Raw genomic sequence first — 25,157 nt, 5'->3', positions numbered from 1 at the left:
CTCACGACTATGACTTTTTATCCAGAACACAGTCTGTTTGATGAGCTGAGACCCAGGCTAGTTAGTTTAGCCCAATAGCTGGTAGTGGGTGGGAAGTGTTAGCATCAGCTAGCTCAGGTCCAGGCTAGTTAGTTTAGCCCAATAGCTGGTAGTGGGTGGGAAGTGTTAGCATCAGCTAGCTCAGGTCCAGGCTAGTTAGTTTAGCCCAATAGCTGGTAGTGGGTGGGAAGTGTTAGCATCAGCTAGCTCTGGTCCAGGTTAGTTAGTTTAGCCCAATAGCTGGTAGTGGGTGGGAAGTGTTAGCATCAGCTAGCTCAGGTCCAGGCTAGTTAGTTTAGCCCAATGGCTGGTAGTGGGTGGGAAGTGTTAGCATCAGCTAGCTCAGGTCCAGGCTAGTTAGTTTAGCCCAATGGCTGGTAGTGGGTGGGAAGTGTAAGCATCAGCTAGCTCAGGTCCAGGCTAGTTAGCTTAGCCCAATGGCTGGTAGTGGGTGGGAAGTGTAAGCATCAGCTAGCTCAGGTCCAGGCTAGTTAGTTTAGCCCAATGGCTGGTAGTGGGTGGGAAGTGTAAGCATCAGCTAGCTCAGGTCCAGGCTAGTTAGTTTAGCCCAATGGCTGGTAGTGGGTGGAAGTGTTAGCATCAGCTAGCTCAGGTCCAGGCTAGTTAGCTTAGCTCAATGGCTGGTAGTGGGTGGGAAGTGTTAGCATCAGCTAGCTCAGGTCCAGGATGCTGGTGTGTCCAGCAGGAATCCTCCTCCTCCTCATCATCAGTAGCAGCAGTCGCTCTTCTAGTCCTCAACAAACCTTTGGTTCTGTTGACCCAAGTTCCAGTGGAGCTTTGGAGGTGCTGCGTCAAATCACTGCTCCCAGTCAGGAAAGTAGTTCCGGCCACGTGTCTGATTCTACCACTACAACGTCTCCTCATGTTAAACTGGTATTCATCACCACGGTTACACACAACCCTCCTGATATTAATGCAGGTAGAGACAGAGCTACGCTAACACTTCCCACCCACTACCAGTCACTGTGCTAAGCTAACTAGTCTGAGTCTCAGCTGCTTCTTGTCAGTCTCTGGAGATGATGGACAATATGATACTTTCCCTAAATATGAATTTGAAACTCTACATGAAATCAGGAATTTCAGGAGGCAATCTTAAAAGGACACCATTCAACTTGCTATTTTCCTTATTTTTTGACACAAACAAAGAATTTATTTCTCTGTATTCAACAGTCTTGCTTCCCTCATAACATAAAATTAGGGGTCAGCAGGTGCAGTCTTAAGTAATAAGCCAGAGTTGGAGAGGTGCTGTTGTGCCTGCAGGCATGAAAACCGTGAGCAGCCTGTCGTTGTGCCAGAGGACTTAAACACTTTGGTGTGATACTCACTGAGCAGCCTTGTAATTCATAATTCATTGAAGACTACAGATTACAGCTGCTTGTCCCCAAACAGAATAACTGCATCACAGTATAATGAGTCCAAATGTATTTTTGAAAAACAAAACAAGTTTGTTCTGAATCTAGTTGTGCTAAATAATCTGAAACTCCAAATCTTTGCTTTGGAGTCGCGAGAGATTTCAGACATCACCATGAGACACCAGTCCCAGACCAAAGAAGCAGCATCTCAAATCTCAGAAAAACGATCCCTGAAAGCAAAAGGGAAGTAGACACCCGACCACATGGAGCTGCAGTGCCCAGCACCTCAGCTGTGATAAGAAGTACATGACTGGAAGCAGGGGAAGAGAGTCAAAGGCAGTTTTTCTTACCTTTGAGAACGTTCTTCACTGGGACACGTCAAAGCCTATCTAGCTGATTTTAATGATGCGCTGTGTTGACCCGGCTATCAGTGGACTGCAGAACAATGTGCATATCTGGGGAGCCGGGTTCCTGCACAGGTGAGAGTGAGATGCTGAACAGATTGATCAAATTAAACCTGATCGCTTCCCTCTGCTGTGGGCCAGCAGCCCTTTGTGGCATCATTAACTTACAGTTACAGTTTCTTTTGTAATCTAAGCGGCACATCTGTGGTGTGGAGGGAGCCAGAACTCCCTGGAGAGTGAGGATGTGTGGGATGAACTCAGGTGTGTGACAGATGTGACAATGTAAAAAACAAGAAGAACTGGAGGGGAAAACATGTATGTTCTCTCAAGATTCCTTTGTCTCATGTTAGCACAAAGACCATTGTGCAATCAACAACTGGGTTTGTTTTCGATTATGGAGATGTGACGAAAGCACTTGCCCAATAATGGGCCCCCACCCAGTGGTTGAGAAACTCATCATGGGAGGATCAGCAACAGCCCAGACAAAACCACCACACAAAGGTGCCAATGAAGACGCCCAATGGATCCAGCTTAGTATGTAGCCTCGATGCTAATCAAGCTATCGGTCAAACTGCATCAAGCCTGTGGGACAAACATGTCCCCCCTTGCTGTTGTTTCACGACCCATGAATTTCAGGAGGTGATCCTGAGAATGGATGAGAGCAGATGACCCAGACCAGGATGGATGCAGACTAGACCACCAGGCTGATTCGCAAACCAGCTTTAGTGGGTTTGTTGAGAGAACAAGAGCTCATTAGTCTTTCTTGATGTCACTGAAAGTGGAGGAGAAATCGCCAGAAAAGGGTTTAATTTGGCCTTTGAGCTCTTGTGTATAACTGTCAGACGCCATGCTATTAGAGCAGTGGTTCCCAACCTTCTCCAACTCAGGGCCCACTTTTAAGTCTCAAAAATGTTGGTGGCCCACCTCTGACTCCATAAATACGGAGGCAAAACTGTGCGTTCCCAGAGCGCTTTTTTATTGAAGATGGAACATAAAGGACTGAACTAACCCTAAAAAGAATATTAGAACATCTATAATACCCTTTTAAATGCAACTGATTTTTAACATGAAGGACATTATTCTGTTTATTTCTATATAGGCATAATTACACCCCCGCGCCCCCATTCAAAAGCCACAATATTTTGGAAATGATTTGGCGGCCCACCAGGGGGCCACGGCCCATAGGTTGGGAATCACTGTATTAGATGTTGGAGTCAGGGTTCTGATCATTGATTCAAGTGTAACCCTTTACACTGAACACTAAATTCAGATTTAAAGGGCAATTATCCTGCTTTCACCTGCCTCTTGCCAAAAAACCCGACCATTTATTCACACAACTGCATTGCCGTGGTCAACACTGCTCACTGCACCAGCCCACGGGACGGACCGTCGACAGGAGAGACAAATCCAGTCCGCTCAGCTCTTACAGGTGGAGCTAAGCTATTAGCATGGAAGCTAACGTTATACTAACATTTATGGCAAATAGACAGTTACAAGGATGATCCGAAGATCTGAGCTGGCAGTGGAGGACAAACCTAAACCCTTCATCTCCTCGCAGGGAAAGCTAACGTTATGCTAGTCAGTCGATCACGCTGGGTAGCTGTTGGCAAATCGTAAATGACTGCAAATGGACAGCGTGTTTACCGGCAAGATGATCAGCATCCCAGACATGTGACTGCCTTCAATCCATATCCATACCAGTTACAGTCTGTTTGCCTGAAATACAGGTTTGATAAGCAAATGGCATGTGAAGGCCTTACAGGCGCCATCCAGTGGTGGCGTGAGAGGATGACGTGCTGAGGGACAAAATTTGCTTTTAATTCAGAGGTTTGTTGGCAGACGATTTGAGGTCAGACTGTGTTGGCACATTGACCCTTGCTTAGATGAGTACATACACAGATTCATGAGATTTAACTGGAATAAGCTGTAAATTGGGTGACTGCTTCCCTGTTGCTATGGTTACACACCGCCATAGCATCCCTTTAGGAGGTGAAGACACAGTTTGACTGGAATTAAATGAAAACCTATCAGCCAATCAGATCTTAGTATTCACCAGCGGCGTTATAAATAGTGATATTTTCATTCACACAAAATTAAAGGACAAATCATCCATCAGGTCTCTCGGGGGCTCTGGTCGTCCTGGTCAAGAGTGAATCAAAACCAGAGGTCAAGCCTGTGGGCAGGCAGGCAGGAGGCAGCCGCTGCTTTCGTCTGTCTGGTTGTTGAGACTCAACCGAGACGACACCGAGCCAGCAGACAGGACACTTCTCACCTGCTGCTGACTCGGACAAATAAACTGCAGATTCTATGAATCATGTCTGGTTGCACCGTCCCAGTTGGACAGGCTGCCTGAGAACTGCTACACCTGGGTTCTCCATGCCCGTCTGTCCGCTGCTGTTTACTCCTGAGGTGGGACAGTGCTGACATCTGCTGGCCAGCAGGAGGAACTGCACACAGTTCATTGAGGAAGATGCTTGTCCTGTATCCTTTTGCAGTTTTCTCACAAACAGAGAGCAACAAAGCTCTTCAGGCGCTCAGTGAGGAGTGAAGAGACGTCGCTGCTCCACTGCACCACCACACAAGTGCATATTTACTGTCTGAAAGGGAGGGCGTTTGATTGGAGGAGAGAATCTCACGCCACGTCCGCTCCTTCGCGCCCATCACATACAAGATTCTGAACACAGATTAGAGATTAGATTGTGCTGGAGTCCAAGAGGGAGAGACACAATCGGATATTCGGACACACGATTCATGACGAGTCGTCTGTTCTGATCCTGCTGATGTCAGAAGGATCAGAACAGAATGACCAAACGCCCTCCTGCTCGCGGTTTCTACCGTGCTAACATGCATCTGCTTGCTGTGTCAGAACAACCGAGGAACCATCAGCACCCCGGCCTGCTCGCTACCTTCAGCTCTCAGTTTGCTCATCAGCAAATCCACAGGGGAAAATATTATTGGCGAGTGATCCGTCTCCGCCTACTGCCTTGATTGAACGCCGGCCTCCACAGCAGCACCGACGGGTACAATTGACATTCAGAGAGGGACACTTCCTCCTGAAAGATATTGAAAAGAATCGGTGGTGAGCCTTAATGGAACAATCACCTCGTACTTCACCAGACAGATTGAGGCGTTATCTGATCGGAGTGAAGCGTTTTTATTTTCTGGCCAGTATCTGTCTCCCCTCCGCTGGAACGGCCTATCAGGTGTCCCTTTTCGTCCATGAGCCATTTATCAAGCGGCCTCCCTTCGCGGCCGCCTTTTTGGTTTACGATCAGCTCTCTTCAGGAAATATAAATTACACAGTGGAAGTGACTGTAAATCACAAAAATTGGACGCTTCGATCTGGGTTTTACTTCATCTTACGAAGTATAAAATACACTCACGAAGAAACAAGTGTTCCAGTCATGTAACGCCCCCCCATCTTCTTCCATTTTTTTCTGTTATTCCTCAGCGCTGGAGAAATCTGGAGGCCCGAGGCGCTCCGTACATCCGAATGTCTGTCCGACACCTCATTCTGTCACTACGGCCTCTTGGGATGGGACCGAGAGAGAACCGAACCTTTACAGGCCAAGATGTCTCTAACTTTTCTCGCTGTCCTGACATTCACCAGCCCTCTGCGTGTCAGCAAATCAAAAGGATGTGAGTGAGCGCCGGTGTGTCCTCCATCAGACGGGTGTGTTGAGGCGCTGCTGCCTTGTTGGCCGTCACCAGTGGTGCACCCTCAAACTCAACCAGCCGCTCAGACGCACGTCCGTGTCATCGCTGTCACGTTCTCACTCCGTGTGCGTCACAGTTCCTCCGTGCTCGCTTTCAAACAATCCTGTTATTTTGGATTATTTCTGTGTAAGAATGAAGTGCACAAACCACGACTACAAAACCTCGGTACCTGCACCGGCGCTCCGCCGGGCCAAACCTGCCTGGACCAAAAGTGGCGGACTCTCCTCTGACATGACGCCACAGAGAGATGTTGCTCCCATCAGAGATGAAAGGTCGCTGCAGCAGGACACGAGAAACCCCCTGAGCAAGCATGTGTGCCTGAACCCACCATGACACACCATAAAACGCCATTCCTCTACGACATGCGAAGAGCTTGTGTGAGGTGTAAGACGGGCAGAACCAACCCCTCTCATGGATGCTTGGATTAGAGGCTTTTTAAAATCGTCCAACGGTGCCAGACTGTTCCAGACAGACGCGTCCAACGATGATCTGCGGTCATCAGGTATTTGTGGCCGAAGAGGCCCAGGCCGATGATCCGGCGGTGCAGAGGTGGGGGGAGCTCGGACGACACCTTCCTCAACCTTGGTATGCTTTTATTCAGCGACTCCAGGACAAAATGTTGGAGAAGAGAGGACATGAACTCCAGTCTGTTCTCAAACCTCGTTGGTTTCCCTTTGAATTCTCTCTCCCCCTTAAACCAGTGGGTCCTGACTGGCCGTGACAAAAGCAGTGAGGAACCTTCTGGCTGCACGATGGATGCAGGTGACGCCTTCAGCACCACCTACAAGCTGTCAGGGTGACATTTCGTGGGGTGAACACACGAGGGTAATAATCTGAGGTGACGGGGAAACACGACAAGATGAAGAGGCTGAGCCACAAACTAGCAATGAATGATTCCTCTCCTCTGGCCTTCCACAGATGGTTTAATTATGGGGAGCAGGTGACAGGCCGCAGCTTGCTCCAGCACCCCCGCCGCAGCAGTCCTTATTGAATCATTACGGCATCATTCCCTCCAACGCCGTCCTCCCGAGTCACCAGTGGAGTTAATGTGAAGCAGCTGACAGCAGAGGGCCACTTCAAGGGCCCGCAACACGCAAGCAGCCTCCTTAGAAGCACCGACAAGTGGAATCCTCAGGGTGGAGTGTCCGTGCGTCCAGGCCCCGGCCGTCTGATCGCTGCAGCTCAGAAGAGGAAACCAAGGAGGAACTAAACAGATTCTGGAGTCACGAGTCCTGAAACTCTCAGATCAGACCCACCAGCAAAAACCAGCAGCTCACCAGTGGTTATATACCACCAGGCACGCTGGGAGTAATGGTGGCACTTGGTGGACTGAGGGAAACGGAGCAGTTTGTGTCCGAATTTGCACTTCATGGCACAATCCTGGCTTTTTGGGTCGTGCAGACAAATCTGGAAATCAAAAACTGGATTGTAACGACAGCAGTTGCAGTACCGTTAAGTCCCACTTGGGGGCTACGGCCCAAACTTTGGAATCAGAGGCTATCAATTACATGGATGTGCATTTGGGTTGGACTGGGATGAAGACACATGTGTTTATATATAATCACACACACACACACACACACACACACACACACGACTATGTTACTGTGTGTTCACACCAAATGTGAAATTCGCATTCGCGTTCGGTGTGAACACATTTATGAGATTAAAACACCTGCAGCAGAGACATTCACACATGTATGACAGGTTTACACATGTATAGCAGCTACACGTGTGTATAACAGAAGTCTATACATGTTTATAACAGAGGTATACAAACATGTACAATGAAGGAATATAAACGAGTATAATGAGGACTACATGTTTATCACACAGGTATACACACGTAGAATGAAGTGCACATCCTGTATAATGCTGGGATACACACGTGTATAACAGCCAGACACACACACATATGTAAAGGAGATGTACACACTTACAGAGGGGAGGCAGCCACAATTGTGCGAGAGGGTTCACACGCGAGTACGAGGCCTCTGACACAAACTGCGCGGCTGGAGGATGCACTACCTGCGTCCTCACACACTTCCGGTGCTCTGCTGCTGAATGTTTCCATGGGTCGGAGCTTTGCTCTGCCATTGTGATGAAAACACACACTTCATCAACTTTGTCACAAAGTCTATGCATCCTACGGTACAGGAAGACAGGCAGAGCGGCGTCGGAATACCAATGAAGAGCCGCGCTGTGTCCTTGTCAGCCCCTGAACCCTGGCAGAAACACTTCACTGTTACGCTTCTATCACCTTCAGCTCCGCTTTCTGTCTCTTCAAGAATCTGCTGAGAATCCCGTCACAGGAATGTGGGATGTGATTGTGCTGCAGGATGGAAGCCCATCCAAACCTTCAGGTCCCACGAACAGTGATTAGGAGGAGAGAAAAACAACATCAGCTGTCGGTTTGTGCTGCTCCGCATTCTTAAACCCTGTTGTACCTGGAGCGGCTCCGCTGCTGATCATGTCATCAGGGCGGCATGAGGATGACGACACGGGACACACGGTTTCACTCAGGTTCAAGAAGCAGATCGTGCATGCAGGTTTCAAGTTTTGTTTGGGTCACTGGAGACATTTGGCCTTCCCTTGAGTGACTTCAGATTCCTGAGCAACGACCTGATTTCTGTGTGTGCGCTCGTCTTTGTTTGCAGCCTCATCACATGACGCAGGCCCACTGGAGTTTCGCAGCATTTTTGCGACACCCAGTCAAACTGCTTCACAGCACAGCTACGATAGTGATGGGTTTTAACCTGCTCATGGCCATGACTCAGGGGCACTGGTGTCTTCTGGGGTCAAGCTGCATCTGAGGAGTGGAACTGAAGTACTGGGCCCACAGGGGGCGCTGCAGCACTGTTACAGCTTTCAAACCTCAGTCTGCTTCAGAGGAGAAGACGCTGCTGCTCATCAGCCTCCAATCATGAGGCCAAGCTAGAGAAGCTGCTGAGAGTGGACATCCCAACTCCGGTGCATCAGCGCGAGCCCGTGTTCTACTTGCTGCTTGCACAACTTCATCGACTCTGCTGTGTAAACGTCCAGAGGAAATTCCATCGACGGTCCCTCCTTCACGCTCGGAACATCAGGAATCCCCAGCTCCTTTGTCAGAGGTCTGAAAGAAGCTGGCAGCTCCCTCTGTCAGACTCTTCCTGCAGAGCGGGTGCTCGGAGGAGCCTACATCTGACAGGCACAGTGAACACAAGCCTTCATTAATGTTTCCACACCTCCTCCTCCTCCCTCCCTCCACGTGTCACTGGATGAGCCTCAGCTTCCTCCTCACAAACGCGAGGAGCATTCACACAACAGACTCCAGCAATAAGTCCTCTCTCCAGAGTCCTGCGCAGCCCCCAGCCACAGCAGAGGAAATGAGGACTTCATTCATTTCACAGTCCGCCCTGTTTGTTGAATATCCAGTGAGGGACTGCGAGGCTCCAAATGTATTCCACGTGCAGGAGCCTCCGAGCGCTCGGGGTCTCCTGTCAGGTCGTAGAACAGCCGCAGTCGTGCACCGCCAGCCAGCAGGCAGGTTCACGGCCACGTCGCTCCTGAGACCCGGACAGATGTGATGAAGATGGAGACATCCAGGTGGATCCTTCAGGTTTGGTCCGGCCGAGGACCGCGGACACGCAAACCATACAGCCTCAGACAGAACCCCTGGACCTCCAAACCAGAACGGTTGGGACCGGTCCATTTAGGTTCTGGGGTGTTCCGACTGTAGACGAGGACAGATAAAACTAGAAATCCTCACATTTAGTTTCTAACTTACTTCTCTCCTTCTTCTTCGTGGCCTCTCAGGATGGGTTTTATTTTCACACCTGATTTTCTGGCATGTTCTGAAGCATCTGGACTCGTCAGGTCCTCCAGGATCCACGTGACTCAGAACCAAAGAGCCAAATAAACAAAGCAGCTTTAAAACATCACTTGACTTTCATTAAATCAAAGAGGCAAATTCTTTAACCGGTGAATCTGCTGGGTTGAACTTTTTGTTTTTCGTGTCTTTTAAATGTAACTTTAATGTTTCATGGTCCTTAAATGGAGTTTCCATGGTTTCCCAATCATCTCATTTTCTTGTACCTCACTCACGTTGCTACAGTGGGAGTTGACATGACACAAACTGGTTTAATGCACAGACATCAAACCAGTCGGATGAAGAACAAACAGACGAACCACTAATTTGCTGTGATTTGTAGTTTGTGCCCTCAGAGACGCGGCGTGACGGCCTGTGGAACGTCACCTGTCACTCATCCAGCTGGGGAAACACGTTTTGGTGAAACGGTCCCATGACTCATCAATAACCCTGAATCATTTTGATGAGTCATCAAGTGTCTGCAGATGCATCGGCTGCTGTCGTCATGACGGACACTCATAGGTGTGATGGACGTTCCGATAATGGGTGTCGTCTCTTGGAGGAGGTCACAACTCCAGCAGACGGATGGATGAGCAGCTTTGCACCAAAAAAGGAAAACTAGAATGGAAATGTCAAAGCGTGCCGTTCAGGGCCACTCTCACATTTGGAATCAAGCTTTCTAAATGTCCCTTGCTGCCAGGAGACGCTGATGAGACCCCCGCTGGCCCGCTAGCTGACATGCTAGCTGACATGCTAGCAGCCCTTCCTCCTCCTTCTCCTGTCCTGCAGCAGCTTCTCGTCCTCTAATTCAACTCACTTTTCTGACAAAGCGCTCAGACGTTGCTAGCAGCTCTTAGCCCCCAGCTCATTGAATGAACATGAGCGTCGTGTGCACTGGAGCTCGCGTTTGAATGCTAACAGCTTAGCTGGCTGCTGTGGACCTGGTCAGGATTCTCACCACTCTTTGGTTATTGAAAGACTTGGACTGAGACCCGGGAGTCACAGGACCTCCTGGGATGACGGTTAAGCTGCGCACCACGACTGCGACCCACTCATGCACATCGTGATGTTTTATTGATGTTTTACTTCTCAATCAGGACTGAGTTTGTGCAGCATGTCCGTCTTGTGGTTCTCAGTCCAACAGGTCAGATCTGGTTGATCTGAATAAAGACGTTCTCTGGGCTCGATCAAAGAACGTCAGTGTTCCAACTCCAAATATATCTCCAATGACAAAGACAGCTCTATTTTGAGAACATGGGCTTTAATCCAGAACATGCGTGCTCCTGTGGACCAGAGTAACGTCACTGCAGACGTTTGGTTTGACGTTCGTCATGAATGACTTTGATGAGTCAACCGCATAAATCAGCACTTCTGAACGTGTTCAGTCCCTTTCTTCTGTCTTTAGGGGTTTGAGGGACACAACACAGCCTGGACCAGTAAGAAAAAAACCTTCACCAGCAAAAATCCTGCCAGTTTTATATAAAACAACAAAGTCCAAAGCTGTCGCAGGTTTGAGAGGTGAGGGACTCGTTGTCCTACAGAGAAGGTGGAGAAGATAAAATGACAAACAAGACACGGACACTACAACACCACCGATCAGCCTCTTTCACTGAAGTCCACTGCAGCAGCCTGAGACATGACGGGTAGAGGACAGGTGAGGACGTGGATGATGTAGAAGACAGGTGAGGACGTAGATGAAGTAGAGGACAGGTGAGGACGTAGATGATGTAGAGGACAGGTGAGGACGTGGATGATGAAGAGGACAGGTGAGGACGTAGATGATGTAGAGGACAGGTGAGGACGTAGGTGATGAAGAGGACAGGTGAGGACGTAGACGATGAAGAGGACAAGTGAGGACGTGGATGATGAAGAGGACAGGTGAGGACGTAGATGATGTAGAGGACAGGTGAGGACATAGATGAAATAGAGGACAGGTGAGGACGTAGATGAAGAAGAGGACAGGTGAGGACATAGATGAAATAGAGGACAGGTGAGGACGTAAATGAAGAAGAGGACAGGTGAGGATGTAGAGGACAGGTGAGGACATAGATGAAGTAGAAGACAGGTGAGGACATAGGTGATGTAGAGGACAGGTGAGGACGTAGATGAAGTAGAGGACAGGTGAGGACGTACATGATGAAGAGGACAGGTGAGGACGTAGATGAAGTAGAGGACAGGTGAGGACGTAGACGATGAAGAGGACAGGTGAGGACGTAGATGATGAAGAGGACAGCTGAGAACGTAGATGAAGTAGAGGACAGGTGAGGACGTAGATGAAGTAGAGGACAGGTGAGGACGTACATGATGAAGAGGACAGGTGAGGACGTAGATGAAGTAGTGGACAGGTGAGGACGTACATGATGTAGAAGACAGGTGAGGACGTAGATGAAGTAGAGGACAGGTGAGGACGTAGATGATGTAGAGGACAGGTGAGGACGTGGATGATGAAGAGGACAGGTGAGGACGTAGATGATGTAGAGGACAGGTGAGGACGTAGGTGATGAAGAGGACAGGTGAGGACGTAGACGATGAAGAGGACAGGTGAGGACGTAGATGATGAAGAGGACAGGTGAGGACGTGGATGATGAAGAGGACAGGTGAGGACGTAGATGATGTAGAGGACAGGTGAGGACATAGATGAAATAGAGGACAGGTGAGGACGTAGATGAAGAAGAGGACAGGTGAGGACATAGATGAAATAGAGGACAGGTGAGGACGTAAATGAAGAAGAGGACAGGTGAGGATGTAGAGGACAGGTGAGGACATAGATGAAGTAGAAGACAGGTGAGGACATAGGTGATGTAGAGGACAGGTGAGGACGTAGATGAAGTAGAGGACAGGTGAGGACGTACATGATGAAGAGGACAGGTGAGGACGTAGATGAAGTAGAGGACAGGTGAGGACGTAGACAATGTAGAGGACAGGTGAGGACGTAGACGATGAAGAGGACAGGTGAGGACGTAGATGAAGTAGTGGACAGGTGAGGACGTAGATGATGAAGAGGACAGGTGAGGACGTAGATGATGAAGAGGACAGGTGAGGACGTAGATGAAGTAGTGGACAGGTGAGGACGTAGATGAAGTAGAGGACAGGTGAGGACGTACATGATGAAGAGGACAGGTGAGGACGTAGATGAAGTAGAGGACAGGTGAGGACGTACATGATGAAGAGGACAGGTGAGGACGTAGATGAAGTAGTGGACAGGTGAGGACGTAGATGATGAAGAGGACAGGTGAGGACGTAGATGATGAAGAGGACAGGTGAGGACGTAGATGATGAAGAGGACAGGTGAGGACGTAGATGAAGTAGAGGACAGGTGAGGACGTAGATGAAGTAGAGGACAGGTGAGGACGTACATGATGAAGAGGACAAGTGAGGACGTAGATGAAGTAGTGGACAGGTGAGGACGTAGATGATGAAGAGGACAGGTGAGGACGTACATGATGAAGAGGACAGGTGAGGACGTAGATGAAGTAGAGGACAGGTGAGGACGTACATGATGAAGAGGACAGGTGAGGACGTAGATGAAGTAGAGGACAGGTGAGGACGTAGACGATGTAGAGGACAGGTGAGGACGTAGACGATGAAGAGGACAGGTGAGGACGTAGATGATGAAGAGGACAGGTGAGAACGTAGGTGATGAAGAGGACAGGTGAGGACGTGGATGATGAAGAGGACAGGTGAGGACGTAGATGATGTAGAGGACAGGTGAGGACATAGATGAAATAGAGGACAGGTGAGGACGTAGATGAAGAAGAGGACAGATGAGGACATAGATGAAATAGAGGACAGGTGAGGATGTAGATGAAGTAGAGGACAGGTGAGGACGGTGGAGGATGTAGAAGACAGGTGGGGACGTAGGTGATGTAGAGGACAGGTGAGGATGGTGGAGGATGTAGAAGACAGGTGAGGACGTAGATGATGAAGAGGACGTAGAGGACACCGGCCACTCAGACCTGGTCTCCTCATCATGAAGCAGCATCTTAATATTTCCAGCCCTCAAAGTCCCATGCAGGTTCATCAACTCTGCTGTCCTTCAGAGGACGACCAATCTCCAGGGACCGGTTGCCAGTGTGGGTGGACCTGACACTCAGAGGACTGTCAAGACCCCAGACTCAGGTAGCACCTGGTTCTGTTCAGCTCAGCGAGACTCCAAAAATCTGAAACCTAGTCCTGATTGGATATCTGACTTATCGACTCAGATGACAATTGAGAGCCCGGCGCCAGACGCACGAGATCAAACACACAGAGGCTGAGGTTCTGTGGACCACAGAGGAGTTTTCCAGCTCTTCATCTTGACTGGGAACGCTGGTCGTTTCACTCTCTAAAGGTTCAACATGAGTTGAAGGCTTCAGAGATCTGAACCATCGCTGTCAGATCGCCGTCCTGCCCCATCGGACGGCTGGCGTGGAGTGAAAACAACATCATCACCGTGTTTAGAACTGCAACCCAACAGCATCAACAGTGAAGGGCGGGGAACAAGTGAGAGTACCTCATCCACAGATGTTCTAGATATGTCAGCAGGTCAGGACTGAGAACACCTGGGGACGTGTTTCATGTTCTGATTTCATCCATCAGTGAATATTACAGGGGAAGCTTCTTCATCTCGAGACCACCTCTCTCCTTGCCATCCTGATGGGTCAGGAGTCAGTAAAGAAGGAGAGGTTGTTCAAAGTAAATTTTAGTCACTGAGGACCCCCCTGGACCCTCAGGACACCTCTCTCGGGAGCTCCAGGACCCCCTCTAGACCCTCAGGACACCCCTCTCTGGAGCTCCAGGACCCCCTCTAGACCCTCAGGACACCCCTCTCGGGAGCTCCAGGACCCCCTCTAGACCCTCAGGACACCCCTCTCGGGAGCTCCAGGACCCCCTCTAGACCCTCAGGACACCCCTCTCTGGAGCTCCAGGACCCCCTCTAGACCCTCAGGACACCCCTCTCGGGAGCTCCAGGACCCCCTCTAGACCCTCAGGACACCCCTCTCGGGAGCTCCAGGACCCCCTCTAGACCCTCAGGACACCCCTCTCGGGAGCTCCTGCAGTCAACAGTTGGAGCTTCCTGTTACCTCCGCTGATCTGCTGGCTTTAGGGTTAGTGATCTCGCTACTGCGGCAGTTAGCAGGTACCGTCTGGAGATGTGCTGCTCCAACCGTTCATGATGCGTCTGCAGGTAGAACGTATTGAGGAGAACAAGTCAGGGAACCTTTAAGGTCCCTCAGAGTGGCTCGGACCAAAGGGACACAAATGAACACACCACAGCAGCTTAGGATGTTCTCTAACATCCGACAGCGACAAATAATCACGCCAGTGAGAGAGAGAGCAGGATCGCTCAACGGCGTTGGCCAGTGTTAGCTTAGCATTTTAACTAGCATGAGTCAACACTCAGCGACAGGCTGCTCCCGAATTCCTCAGATGTTTCTGAGAGCAAACTAATCCTGATGTTCCAGGTCATTAGCACTGAGACGCTGAGACACAAAGAGATGTCCAAGTGCCAAATTCAGCCAATGTTGGAAAGTGAAACTTCTCTTATTATCCAAATCCTGTCCAGGAATTTACAACCGTAGAAAGACGTGGTGATGAATGTTTCCATTCAGATGTGGAAGACAAGCAGCCAGCAGCAGCTTAGCGCCTGGCGCTCCTGCATCTCCATCTCCAACCTTGAATTCCAACATCAGCGGTGGATCGATGCATTCAACCCCAGCTGGATTCCTCTGGAGGGACTTGAGGGTTGAGGAGTGATGCGGGACCCGCGGCAAAATCAATGCGCGCGCACACACACACACACACACACACACACACACACACACACACACACACACAAACACACACACACACACACACACACACACAGAGGTAAGGAGATGCAGAGTCTGACAGGAGCAGGAACACAAACGTCAGTGTGAATCGTACCTGTCGCTTTCGTTCGTTCATCACCTCTGTCACACACACACACACACACACACACACACACACACACAAGCGCGCGCGCTTTCCTAATGCTGCTGAACAACGTGTGTTCATCCCAACAACAGGTCGAGGATCCGGAGCAGAATTCCTGACAGCAGGAAAGTTCCGCTGCATCCCGCCAACAGGAACGTGAGAGGAATGAAAGCCGCCGCTGCAGCAGCCTGCTGCTCCCCGGACGGGACACACACACGCACACACACACACACACACACACGCACACACACACACTTACCGTCACATCACAATACAACCATCATTCACGCCGAAAGTCCAGCAGCCTCGTGCGTCAACGCGTTCCCCCGCATCGCAAACCCGCAGCCAAGTTTTGGAGCCCGGATCCCGCAGAGTTGCGCCCGCACGCGCCGACCCCCGGAGCTTACCTTGATGGTCTTCGTGGACTGACATTTGACTTGATGCGACACGCTGGCGGTCTGGTTCATGGTGGGACCTCACGCGCGGTCCTCTATCCCAGAAACGAGCGGCTCCGCGGGGACGAGCGGGGGTTTCGGTCCGTGAGCTGCTGAAGCATCGGAGGAACTGGAGGAGCTTCAGGCAGCGGCGGGTGTGTGCGTTTGTGTGTGTAGGTTTCCAATGACCGGTGATAATGGTAACCAGGGGCGACCGCAGACATTTCTGAATGGGGGGGGAAGGGCGGGGGGGGGGGGGGGGATCCAACCAGAAGGAGGAACCATGTCAGTTAACAATGCAGATGCGCATCAATGGAGGTCCTCACAAAGACATAAGTGCAGCAGTTTGTGTGTTGTTTATCCTGGTATGAGTGTAAACTCTGGGGGGGGGGGGGGGGGGGGGTCACACTGGTCCAGTGAAGGTCGTGTGGCTGCAGGTTTTCAGTCCAACAGATCAACAGCAATTCAAGTAGAATCAGGTGTTGCTGTTGATTGGTTGGAATGAGAACCTGCAGCCACACGACCTTCACTGGACCAGTGTGACCCCCCTGATCTAGGAGGTAAAGAGGCCTGACACCATCACACTTCTACAAATCTACAATCCTACAATTCTACAATCCTACAATTCTCCAATTCTCCAATTCTCCAATTTCATTTGGCAGACGCTTTTGTCCAAAGCGACGTTCAACACAAGCAAGAATTCAGACCTAATTAAGGAAAAGTCCATAGGAAGCGCAAAAGTGCTTCAGTTGTGATTTGGTCACAGGTACTGCCATCTAGTGGCAGAAGAAGTGTCGCCCCCCCCACTTTTTTTTTTTTAATATAACAAACATACAACATCACACAACCCAGTTAGTGCTACATAGTCACTAAGTGCTGGGTCTTGGACCCTCTGACTGATTCTACCACAGGACAAAGAGGAGCAGAGTCAGGTTCAGTGCCTACACTTGCCCTCAAAAGCTACCAACCACCAGTCACTAGCTCCAAGCCACCAGTTATTAGCTACCAGCCACCAGTTACTAGCTCCCAGCCACCAGTTATTAGCTACCAGCCACCAGTTACTAGCTACCAGCCACCAGTTACTAGCTACCAGCCACCAGTTATTAGCTACCAGCCACCAGTTATTAGCTACCAGCCACCAGTTACTAGCTAACAGCCACCAGTTATTAGCTACCAGCCACCAGTTACTAGCTACCAGTTAACAGCAACTAACCTCCAGTTACTGGCTACCAGCCACCAGTTAACAGCAACTAACCATCAGTTACTAGTAACGAGCCACCAGTTACTAGCTACCAGCCACCAGTTACTAGTTAACAGCAACTAGCTACCAGTTACTAGCTACCAGATAACAGCAACTAACCACCAGTCACTAGCTCCCAGCCACCAGTTACTAGCTACCAGCCACCAGTTACTAGCTACCAGTTAACAGCAACTAACCACCAGTTACTAGCTACCAGCCACCAGTTACTAGCTACCAGTTAACAGCAACTAACCACCAGTTACTGGCTACCAGCCACCAGTTATTAGCTACCAGTTAACAGCAACTAACCACCAGTCACTAGCTACCAGCCACCAGTTACTAGCTACCAGTTAACAGCAACTAACCACCAGTTACTGGCTACCAGCCACCAGTTATTAGCTACCAGTTAACAGCAACTAACCACCAGTCACTAGCTACCAGCCACCAGGTATTAGCTACCAGTTAACAGCAACTAACCACCAGTTACTAGCTACCAGCCACCAGTTATTAGCTACCAGCCACCAGTTACTAGCTCCCAGCCACCAGTTATTAGCTACCAGCCACCAGTTACTAGCTACCAGCCACCAGTTATTAGCTACCAGCCACCAGTTACTAGCTACCAGCCACCAGTTACTAGCTACCAGCCACCAGTTATTAGCTACCAGCCACCAGTTATTAGCTACCAGCCACCAGTTACTAGCTAACAGCCACCAGTTATTAGCTACCAGCCACCAGTTACTAGCTACCAGTTAACAGCAACTAACCTCCAGTTACTGGCTACCAGCCACCAGTTAACAGCAACTAACCATCAGTTACTAGTAACGAGCCACCAGTTACTAGCTACCAGCCACCAGTTACTAGTTAACAGCAACTAGCTACCAGTTACTCGCTACCAGATAACAGCAACTAACCACCAGTCACTAGCTCCCAGCCACCAGTTACTAGCTACCAGCCACCAGTTACTAGCTACCAGTTAACAGCAACTAACCACCAGTTACTAGCTACCAGCCACCAGTTACTAGCTACCAGTTAACAGCAACTAACCACCAGTTACTGGCTACCAGCCACCAGTTATTAGCTACCAGTTAACAGCAACTAACCACCAGTCACTAGCTACCAGCCACCAGTTACTAGCTACCAGTTAACAGCAACTAACCACCAGTTACTAGCTACCAGCCACCAGTTATTAGCTACCAGTTAACAGCAACTAACTACCAGTCACTAGCTACCAGCCACCAGGTATTAGCTACCAGTTAACAGCAACTAACCACCAGTTACTAGCTACCAGCCACCAGTTACTAGCTACCAGTTAACAGCAACTAACCACCAGTCACTAGCTCCCAGCCACCAGTTATTAGCTACCAGCCACCAGTTACTAGCTACCAGCCACCAGTTACTAGCTACCAGTTAACAGCAACTAACCTCCAGTTACTACCTACCAGCCACCAGTTACTAGCTACCAGTTAACAGCAACTAGCCACCAGTTACTGGCTACCAGCCACCAGTTAACAGCAACTAACCATCAGTTACTAGTAACGAGCCACCAGTTACTAGCTACCAGCCACCAGTTACTAGTTAACAGCAACTAGCTACCAGTTACTAGCTAGCAGCCACCAGTTACTGGTTAACAGCAACCAGTTACTATCTAGCAGCCACAAGTTACAGGTTAACAGCAACTAGCTTCCAGTTACTAGCTAGCAGCCACCAGTTACTGGTTAACAGCAACTATCTACCAGTTACGAGCTAGCAGCCACCAGTTACTAGCTACTCCTTCCTTCATGACACTAAGTGTAAAGGTGTCTGTGGCGTTCCTCGGAGGCTGGTGAGTCACACTGACGCGGCCTTCAGGCCTCATTCCAGGAAGACATGCCCTCTGTCGTTGTCTTTGATGTGGCTTGTACCACGGCGTGTCTCGCTGGGTCCTGCCTCGCTGACAGCTACAGCGGAGCATGTGTATATACGCCGGGCCCTCCAGATCAGAGACCCCAGGCAGACAGAGCAGTGGTGTCACATCTGTCCCCCGTCATCGTGATGTGATTACAGGGAGGACGCCGGAGCTCACCGCCATCTCCTACTTGCTCTCAGCGTCTGAGGTTGCATATCAACAGGCTGGTGAAGAGGCCTTCAGCTCCCTGCTGAACACTTGTGTGCGCAGGTTCTGTCCCCCTGATGGAGGCTGATTCCAGCACATCGGAGCCTCTGTGGCGGTTCCTCCTCCCCACTGCATAATTCGCAACTGAAGGACTTGACATGCAGCGGCAGGTGTAATTGATTGGAGGCTGCAGCCTCTGGTCCTGCTGAGACTCCGGCGATGATTTTCCATGAGTGAGTGGGGCGCCGGGGTCGGTTTATCTGGCAGGACTGAATTTTTCATTTTCAAGGCAAAATTTTTGACTGACAAATAAAGAACTGCAATCAGGAGCTTGATTGTAACTTTCTGTTTGTGAATTTTGAATTCCTTTGATGTAATGCTGTTGTGTCCCCTTCAGTCTGGACCCAAACTGGTCTGGTGTTCCACATGTTAACCCAGATGGACCGGAGCACTTCCAGCTCTGCCCCGTAACAGCAGCACCAACCCAGAAGAGTTCTAGTTAGTTTGTTCTCCAATCAACTGTTAGATGATCACTTGTCACACGTCTCAGTCAAGGAGACCTGGACTCTACCAGACCCCCTGGAGAGTTGGTGACCAGACGTTTCTGGTCAGTTTAGCTGCTGTTAGCATCAGTCTCTGTTAGCTTCAAGCTAAACATACGTGGCTGGTTCTTCCTGCAGTCTGGAGTCACTAAGAAGCGATGGAGGAGGGAAACACGTCTTAGTGAGCTGAATCCTCCTGGTAGTGAGGACCGGAGAGGTGAGGCTCTGTCTTTGGGTGAAGTATGACCTTAAGTGGAAATCACACTGACTCACATGTGATTCTCTCCGTCTCAGTGTAAATTAAAATAATTGCCATGTGAAAAATGTTCCTTTATGTGAGTTTCCTGTTGGATTATGTGATACATTTCCACTTGAACAAACCTGCAGTGAAGCTGAACACAAAGAAAAATGGTATTCAGTTCTCCTCAAAAGGTTTGTGAAATGATTGAACCATCAACAGGAAGCGTGGATTCAAATCCAATATTTGTGTTACAAGTCTGAAGGACTGTGTGTGTTTGTACATGTACTTGATTAACGTACTCGTACAGGTTACATCCCTATCGAGAAGAACTACTTCCCTCGCCGCGCTCCAGGTGACTGAGCACCCTGACAGGCTCTTTCAGGGCTGGAGCTTCCTCTCCTGAGAGCTTCATTGTGTGCAGCACTCAGCTGAGCTGCTGCAGGCTAAGCTGGAGCCAGCAGCTGCATTCATGTCCATCCTCTTACACCGACCTTCACATTATAGAAAGGGAGAAGCGCTTCATCTTCAGCTAATGGACTCAACCTATAGAAAACAGCTGAGCTCTGATGATGTGCCTCTCAGGCACTTCAGTGCACTGGAGCATCAAGTGAAGGTGGCGGTTCAGTTACGTGGCGGCAGCACCCGTGTCTCTACTCTCTCCTCGTGCTGGGTTTGGTTGAGGACCATCGCGCCTCCTCAGCAGAAGGTTCCCCTCTGAGGATACGTGGGAAGGTGCTGAAGTAGACTAAGAAGATGTGGGCGCTTTCTCAAACCGCCCCTACACCGTCTCCCTCGCCACTTCCCTCCATCTGCACGTCCTTGTCACGGGTTCGCCATAATAAGCTCCGTCCCACACTGATGAGCGGGGAATGGCAGGAGTTATAAAAGGCTCCGATGCCGAGTTGATGTGGATGCTGAGCCCAAGCTGCAAGTAAATGTAAACACAAATGACCTGAGAGACTCCCTGAGTACTCCGATTACCTCCAGTACTCTGATTACCTCCAGTACTCTGATTACCTCCAGTACTCTGATGACTCGGCCATGGAAGCACTTTAATACCATGCCAAGACGTTGATTTGCTTCTTAGCAGCTGGAGCTGAGACTGAGATTCACTCAGGCCTCAGCTGGATCATATTTATCCTCTAAAGCTGAGAAAACAGTTCATGTAACCTTTGACTTGTAAAAACTAAGCAACTTCCAAACATCTGAGGCATAAATGAATGTTTACCAGAGAGAGAATGCCACCATGAGACGGTTTTATTCTTCTCCATGGTAACCAATTATTCGACAAATCCGGTTTCCTCTTGAGTTTGTCCCAAAACTCGTTGACGTGTTGAAACCCTCCACTTGAGCGAAGGACGCTTCATTCAGCTGCATCGACAGAGTTCTTTCTGTGATTAGTTTGAGAGCCGATTCACAGACGGGAGAGACATGTCAGGTTCATTGAGAATGGCTGACGTCTCCTGGCGCTGAGTTTTAGTGAAAGTTTGTCCATATCTCCAGAGGTAGAAAAGAAGACAGAGACCCTTCTCTGGGGAGCTGAGACCCACTCTAGTTAGCTTAGCACAACAAATGGTGGTGAAAGGGAAGTGTTAGCATGGCTCCGTCATGGTAATCTACTGAAAAGTGATGTGGTTGGTCAATATGAGACAGAAATGGAGTCCAGAGAGGACCAGAGGCCTGCTACTGGAGGTGGTTCCTTTTAAAGACACAGAAACAACAAATTGTGGAAGAGAAGAGGGGATGGTTTTTCTCACTAGTCACCTAAAATATAAAGAAATGCCTTCCTCTACTTAAAAAATGGATTTCTGCAAGACTGTTTGTAGTCCAACAGGAAGTTAGCATGGCAGGGATCAGGTGTTGTTGTAGTCCGACAGGAAGTGATCATCTCTTGGGCTCCCTGGACTAAAAGCCAGTGGGACTGTTCTGGATTAGATATCTTTCTTTTCACAGAAAACCTGATGACTTGGAGAAGAGGGACCCAGACGTCCAATGCTGACCTGTTACCTGGTTCTACGACTCGTTCCCATGCCATTCTGACTCGCTGCAGGCCCCGATAGTTGAAGAGCTTCTAGGTGGAGGCAGAGTGAGTTGATGAGGGACGCTGAGACAGCGCAGACATCAAGTTGGAGCTGGTGAAAGGAGCAGCGGTCAGTGCAGGAATCTACTGAGCCCCTGATATCGCCATGACCTCAGCTGGTCAGCGCAGAGTTTAACTGATTGTTTGAGTGTCCCAGAGGTCAGAGGACCGCTGGGTCAGGCTGAGTGGTTCTGCTGAGGGTGGTAACAAGAGGTCGGATTCATCCAGTGTGACCTTCTGTTAGCATGAAGGCATTTAGCCTCCAGCAGCACTGCGTGACAGTGTGAGCATGCAGCTCCCAGAGGCTTCTGGTCCATCAAATGTATTCAACTCCAAAGCAGCGGCCATCTTCCTGCCATCCAGGATCCCCCACATGAGTTCAATCAGGATTGAACACTAATAATTACTGTTCATGAGCCAAAATGCTTTGAGAGGGGAATTAAACTGTGTTCTTATGAAGACGATGATTCATCATTTACTATGAATGCGCTCATTGTGTCTTGTAGGAAACAAGCACACCTGTTCAGGACAGTGGTGACCAGGCCTGGACAGGTAGTCCCTGAAGCTGCTCCAAATCAGTTCCACTCCATCTGCTTCAAAAGGGAAACGGCGTCCTCATCAGGTCGAGGCTGTAGCAACTCGTTGGGAGATGGAGACGCGTCCCTATTGTGTCGGGTGGAGACTCGAGCCTGGACCCTGAACAAACCTACTCTGATTACCTGCCTTCTCTGTGCATGCAGAGATGGGAAGAGAAACATCCGCCCTCTCATCTGCCTTCAAGCTGCCATTGCCATCATGAACCCCGCCCACGTTCACGTGAATTTCCTGCATCTGCGTCCCAGTTTGCTCTCTCAAGGTTGATATTCTCTCTGTCTCTGAGCCGCAGCACTCTTTTCCTCTGTGTTTTACAAAGTCGTCAGGCTGAAAGCTGCCCTCACCTTCATTTAATGGGTCATCATTTCTGCGGTTAGCTCAGCGGGCTCATGCAATGGAATCCAAATGAGATTTGGAGACGTCCCGTCCTCGTCCCGCCAGCACTCAGCAGGGCTCAGTGAGGCTAGCAAACTGGATTACCTGTCTTAATCTTCATGGGCGCATGAAGCAGAGTGATGCCAGTTGTTATCCTGTGGACGGGAGCGTGACACCGACACGTGTGGTACAGATGATTTAGGATTCGGCTAAATCCCCGAGGCAGGGGGAGGCTGAGGAGAGCTCAGTTTCAGCTGCTGATGGCTGCTGACCTGCTACCTTCGTTCCTCGAAGGCTAGCGAGTTGCAGCTGCTGAGGACAACAACACATGGTCACTGTGATGACCGCTGCGTCCCATCCTCGAAGACGCCTCGCAGCAGTCACCACCTGGACGTGGTCAGATTGTGCAGCCTCATGGGTGGCTGGGTTCTGGAGCTCCTCATCCAGCAGACCAATGAGTTGCTGGGCCATGGAGCTTTCTGACAGATAAAAGTGCCTCTTTTATCTCATCCAGCATGTAATCAACTGACTAAAACACGACATGGGGAGACGGGCTCTCACTGATCCGCTCGCCTAATAACAGTAATACTCCACCGCAGCAACTCACAAAGCAATCATTGGTGCTGAACGCTGGCGGTGAGGCTGGGAGCCAGCGGGACGCTCCGTGATCACGCACATTTAGCGCGAGCAGATGTGGAACCATGAAAAGTGAAGACTGCATGAATAAAACTTGTTTTTCTCAAAGGATAAATGACAAATTGTAATAAATAGCAAACAGACAAGAAGTCATCAGGTGTGGGGGAGGACAGAAGCATTTAGTGTAACATAGCAACGAGTACAAGATGAAAGTTTACCAATAAAACTTAATGAACTACATCATACTTGATGTCTGTCAGGTGAGACATTGGTGTAGAAATGATTGTTTAGAGACTGGAACAAAAGAGGGAAACAGCCAGACACCCATGTATCACTTCAAGAACCGCACAGGAAACACCAGTGAACACATTCAGAATGATGGAACGTGGCACTTAACGGTTCTAGCTTGTATTGTTTCAGCCTCTGAGAGCTGCCGAACAGCTTCACCCCTCCTGTGCACACACAGCTCAGAAGCTGCTTTTTCAGTGGGAAACCACTAAGAAATCCGAGCTTTGCTCCCAGTTTCCCATCGGTGTGAAACCAAAGAGAGCAGCGTCCACAGGTGGACCGCAGCACTGCTGGCAGTTCCCCCAGAGACAAGAGGGACTGAGTCCCACTGAGAATCCTCACTAACCAGAAGGGCTGTCACACAGTACTCAGCTAACCCTCCTCGCCACGCACACCAGGGTGGGTCTGGTGGATCCAGACGTGATGCGTTCATCCCGCCCCTCCTGAAGCCAGAATAATATCAAAGGTAATATTTCTACAGCCCCTCTCGATGGTTCTCCCTTGATGCGGCGCAGTGCTGTTGGCTCATCATCTATTGGATCATTCTCCAGCCTCCTGATAGGAACAATCTCTGCCTCCATTTACCTGGAACCCAGATTGGATTCAGAGCTCGGAGCTTCCTCAGCATTTCACCACATCTTTGGTTCTTCCACCGAGGCGTGAACCCACATGTCCGTGTGTCTCCTCGGCGCTGTCAGAATCATCACGTCTCTAAAGACGTTCCAGAATAAAACCCGCTTGGCGGTGCAGGACCTCACTTCTGCCTAGCAACAGTCTTGATGAGGCTGCGTCGCCAAAGAGCTCTGATGAGTAAATCGTCTAAAAATAGTTGGCCTCAATCTTTTGTTGGATATTTGTTAAAATGGTGAATAGTTTTTATTTACTTATGAAATAAAGTTTTAAAAAAGCTGCCATTTGTTAGAGTGCCGTTCAAAATCAGGTTTCTAAACACATGATGTCATCGCATCAAAAACTGGACTTTTTGAATCGGTGTCATCGGTGTGAAGACATCCCAATCGTTCTTTTCACGGTCCAAGTCACGCAGCTGGTTTGGTGGTCGGGGATCCGTGTTCTAGAGCACGGGGACAACGACAGCAGTCCAGTTAAATGAGATAATGGCGCTGTAACTATCAGCTGAGCATGAAACCCTGACGGATGAGTTATGACCTTGACTGCTGGCAGCCTCTGCCACCGCTCTCACTGACCCAACGTGGACGCGGCTCACCAGCTCTGGATGGGTTTTTACTATTCAACGATTGCACCTTTCCATAGTCGGGAAGCCCCATGAGACTGAAGCGTCTCCTCCAGTTGGAACAGA

The 25,157-nt window shown here is 49.7% G+C and overlaps 1 protein-coding gene and 1 long non-coding RNA gene across 2 annotated transcripts in view; one reads left to right on the top strand and one right to left on the bottom strand.

Annotated features, from left to right (window-relative positions):
* Positions 1-15,959, bottom strand: part of dpp10 (dipeptidyl-peptidase 10 (non-functional)) — a 105,580-nt gene extending 89,621 nt beyond the window's left edge. Inside the window, exon 1 of the mRNA XM_086219493.1 lies at positions 15,725-15,959. Within this exon, the coding sequence (XP_086075619.1) occupies positions 15,725-15,784 (60 nt within the window). The 5' untranslated portion in view covers positions 15,785-15,959. The remainder of the gene's footprint in view (positions 1-15,724) is intronic.
* A 3,563-nt stretch (positions 15,960-19,522) lies between these two features.
* Positions 19,523-24,587, top strand: LOC147251663 (uncharacterized). The gene is made up of 3 exons (XR_015118802.1): positions 19,523-19,842; positions 21,820-22,016; positions 22,453-24,587. It is a non-coding gene; the product is annotated as an uncharacterized LOC147251663 (long non-coding RNA).
* Positions 24,588-25,157: the final 570 nt, after the last annotated feature.

This window comes from Aulostomus chinensis, chromosome 12, assembly GCF_037954235.1.
Source record: "Aulostomus chinensis isolate RoL2024-O1b breed Wild chromosome 12, RoL_Achi_v1.0, whole genome shotgun sequence".
Lineage (NCBI taxonomy): Eukaryota > Metazoa > Chordata > Actinopteri > Syngnathiformes > Aulostomidae > Aulostomus > Aulostomus chinensis.
Note: the sequence above shows the minus strand (reverse complement) of the source record. Positions and strands in the feature narration are given on the sequence as shown.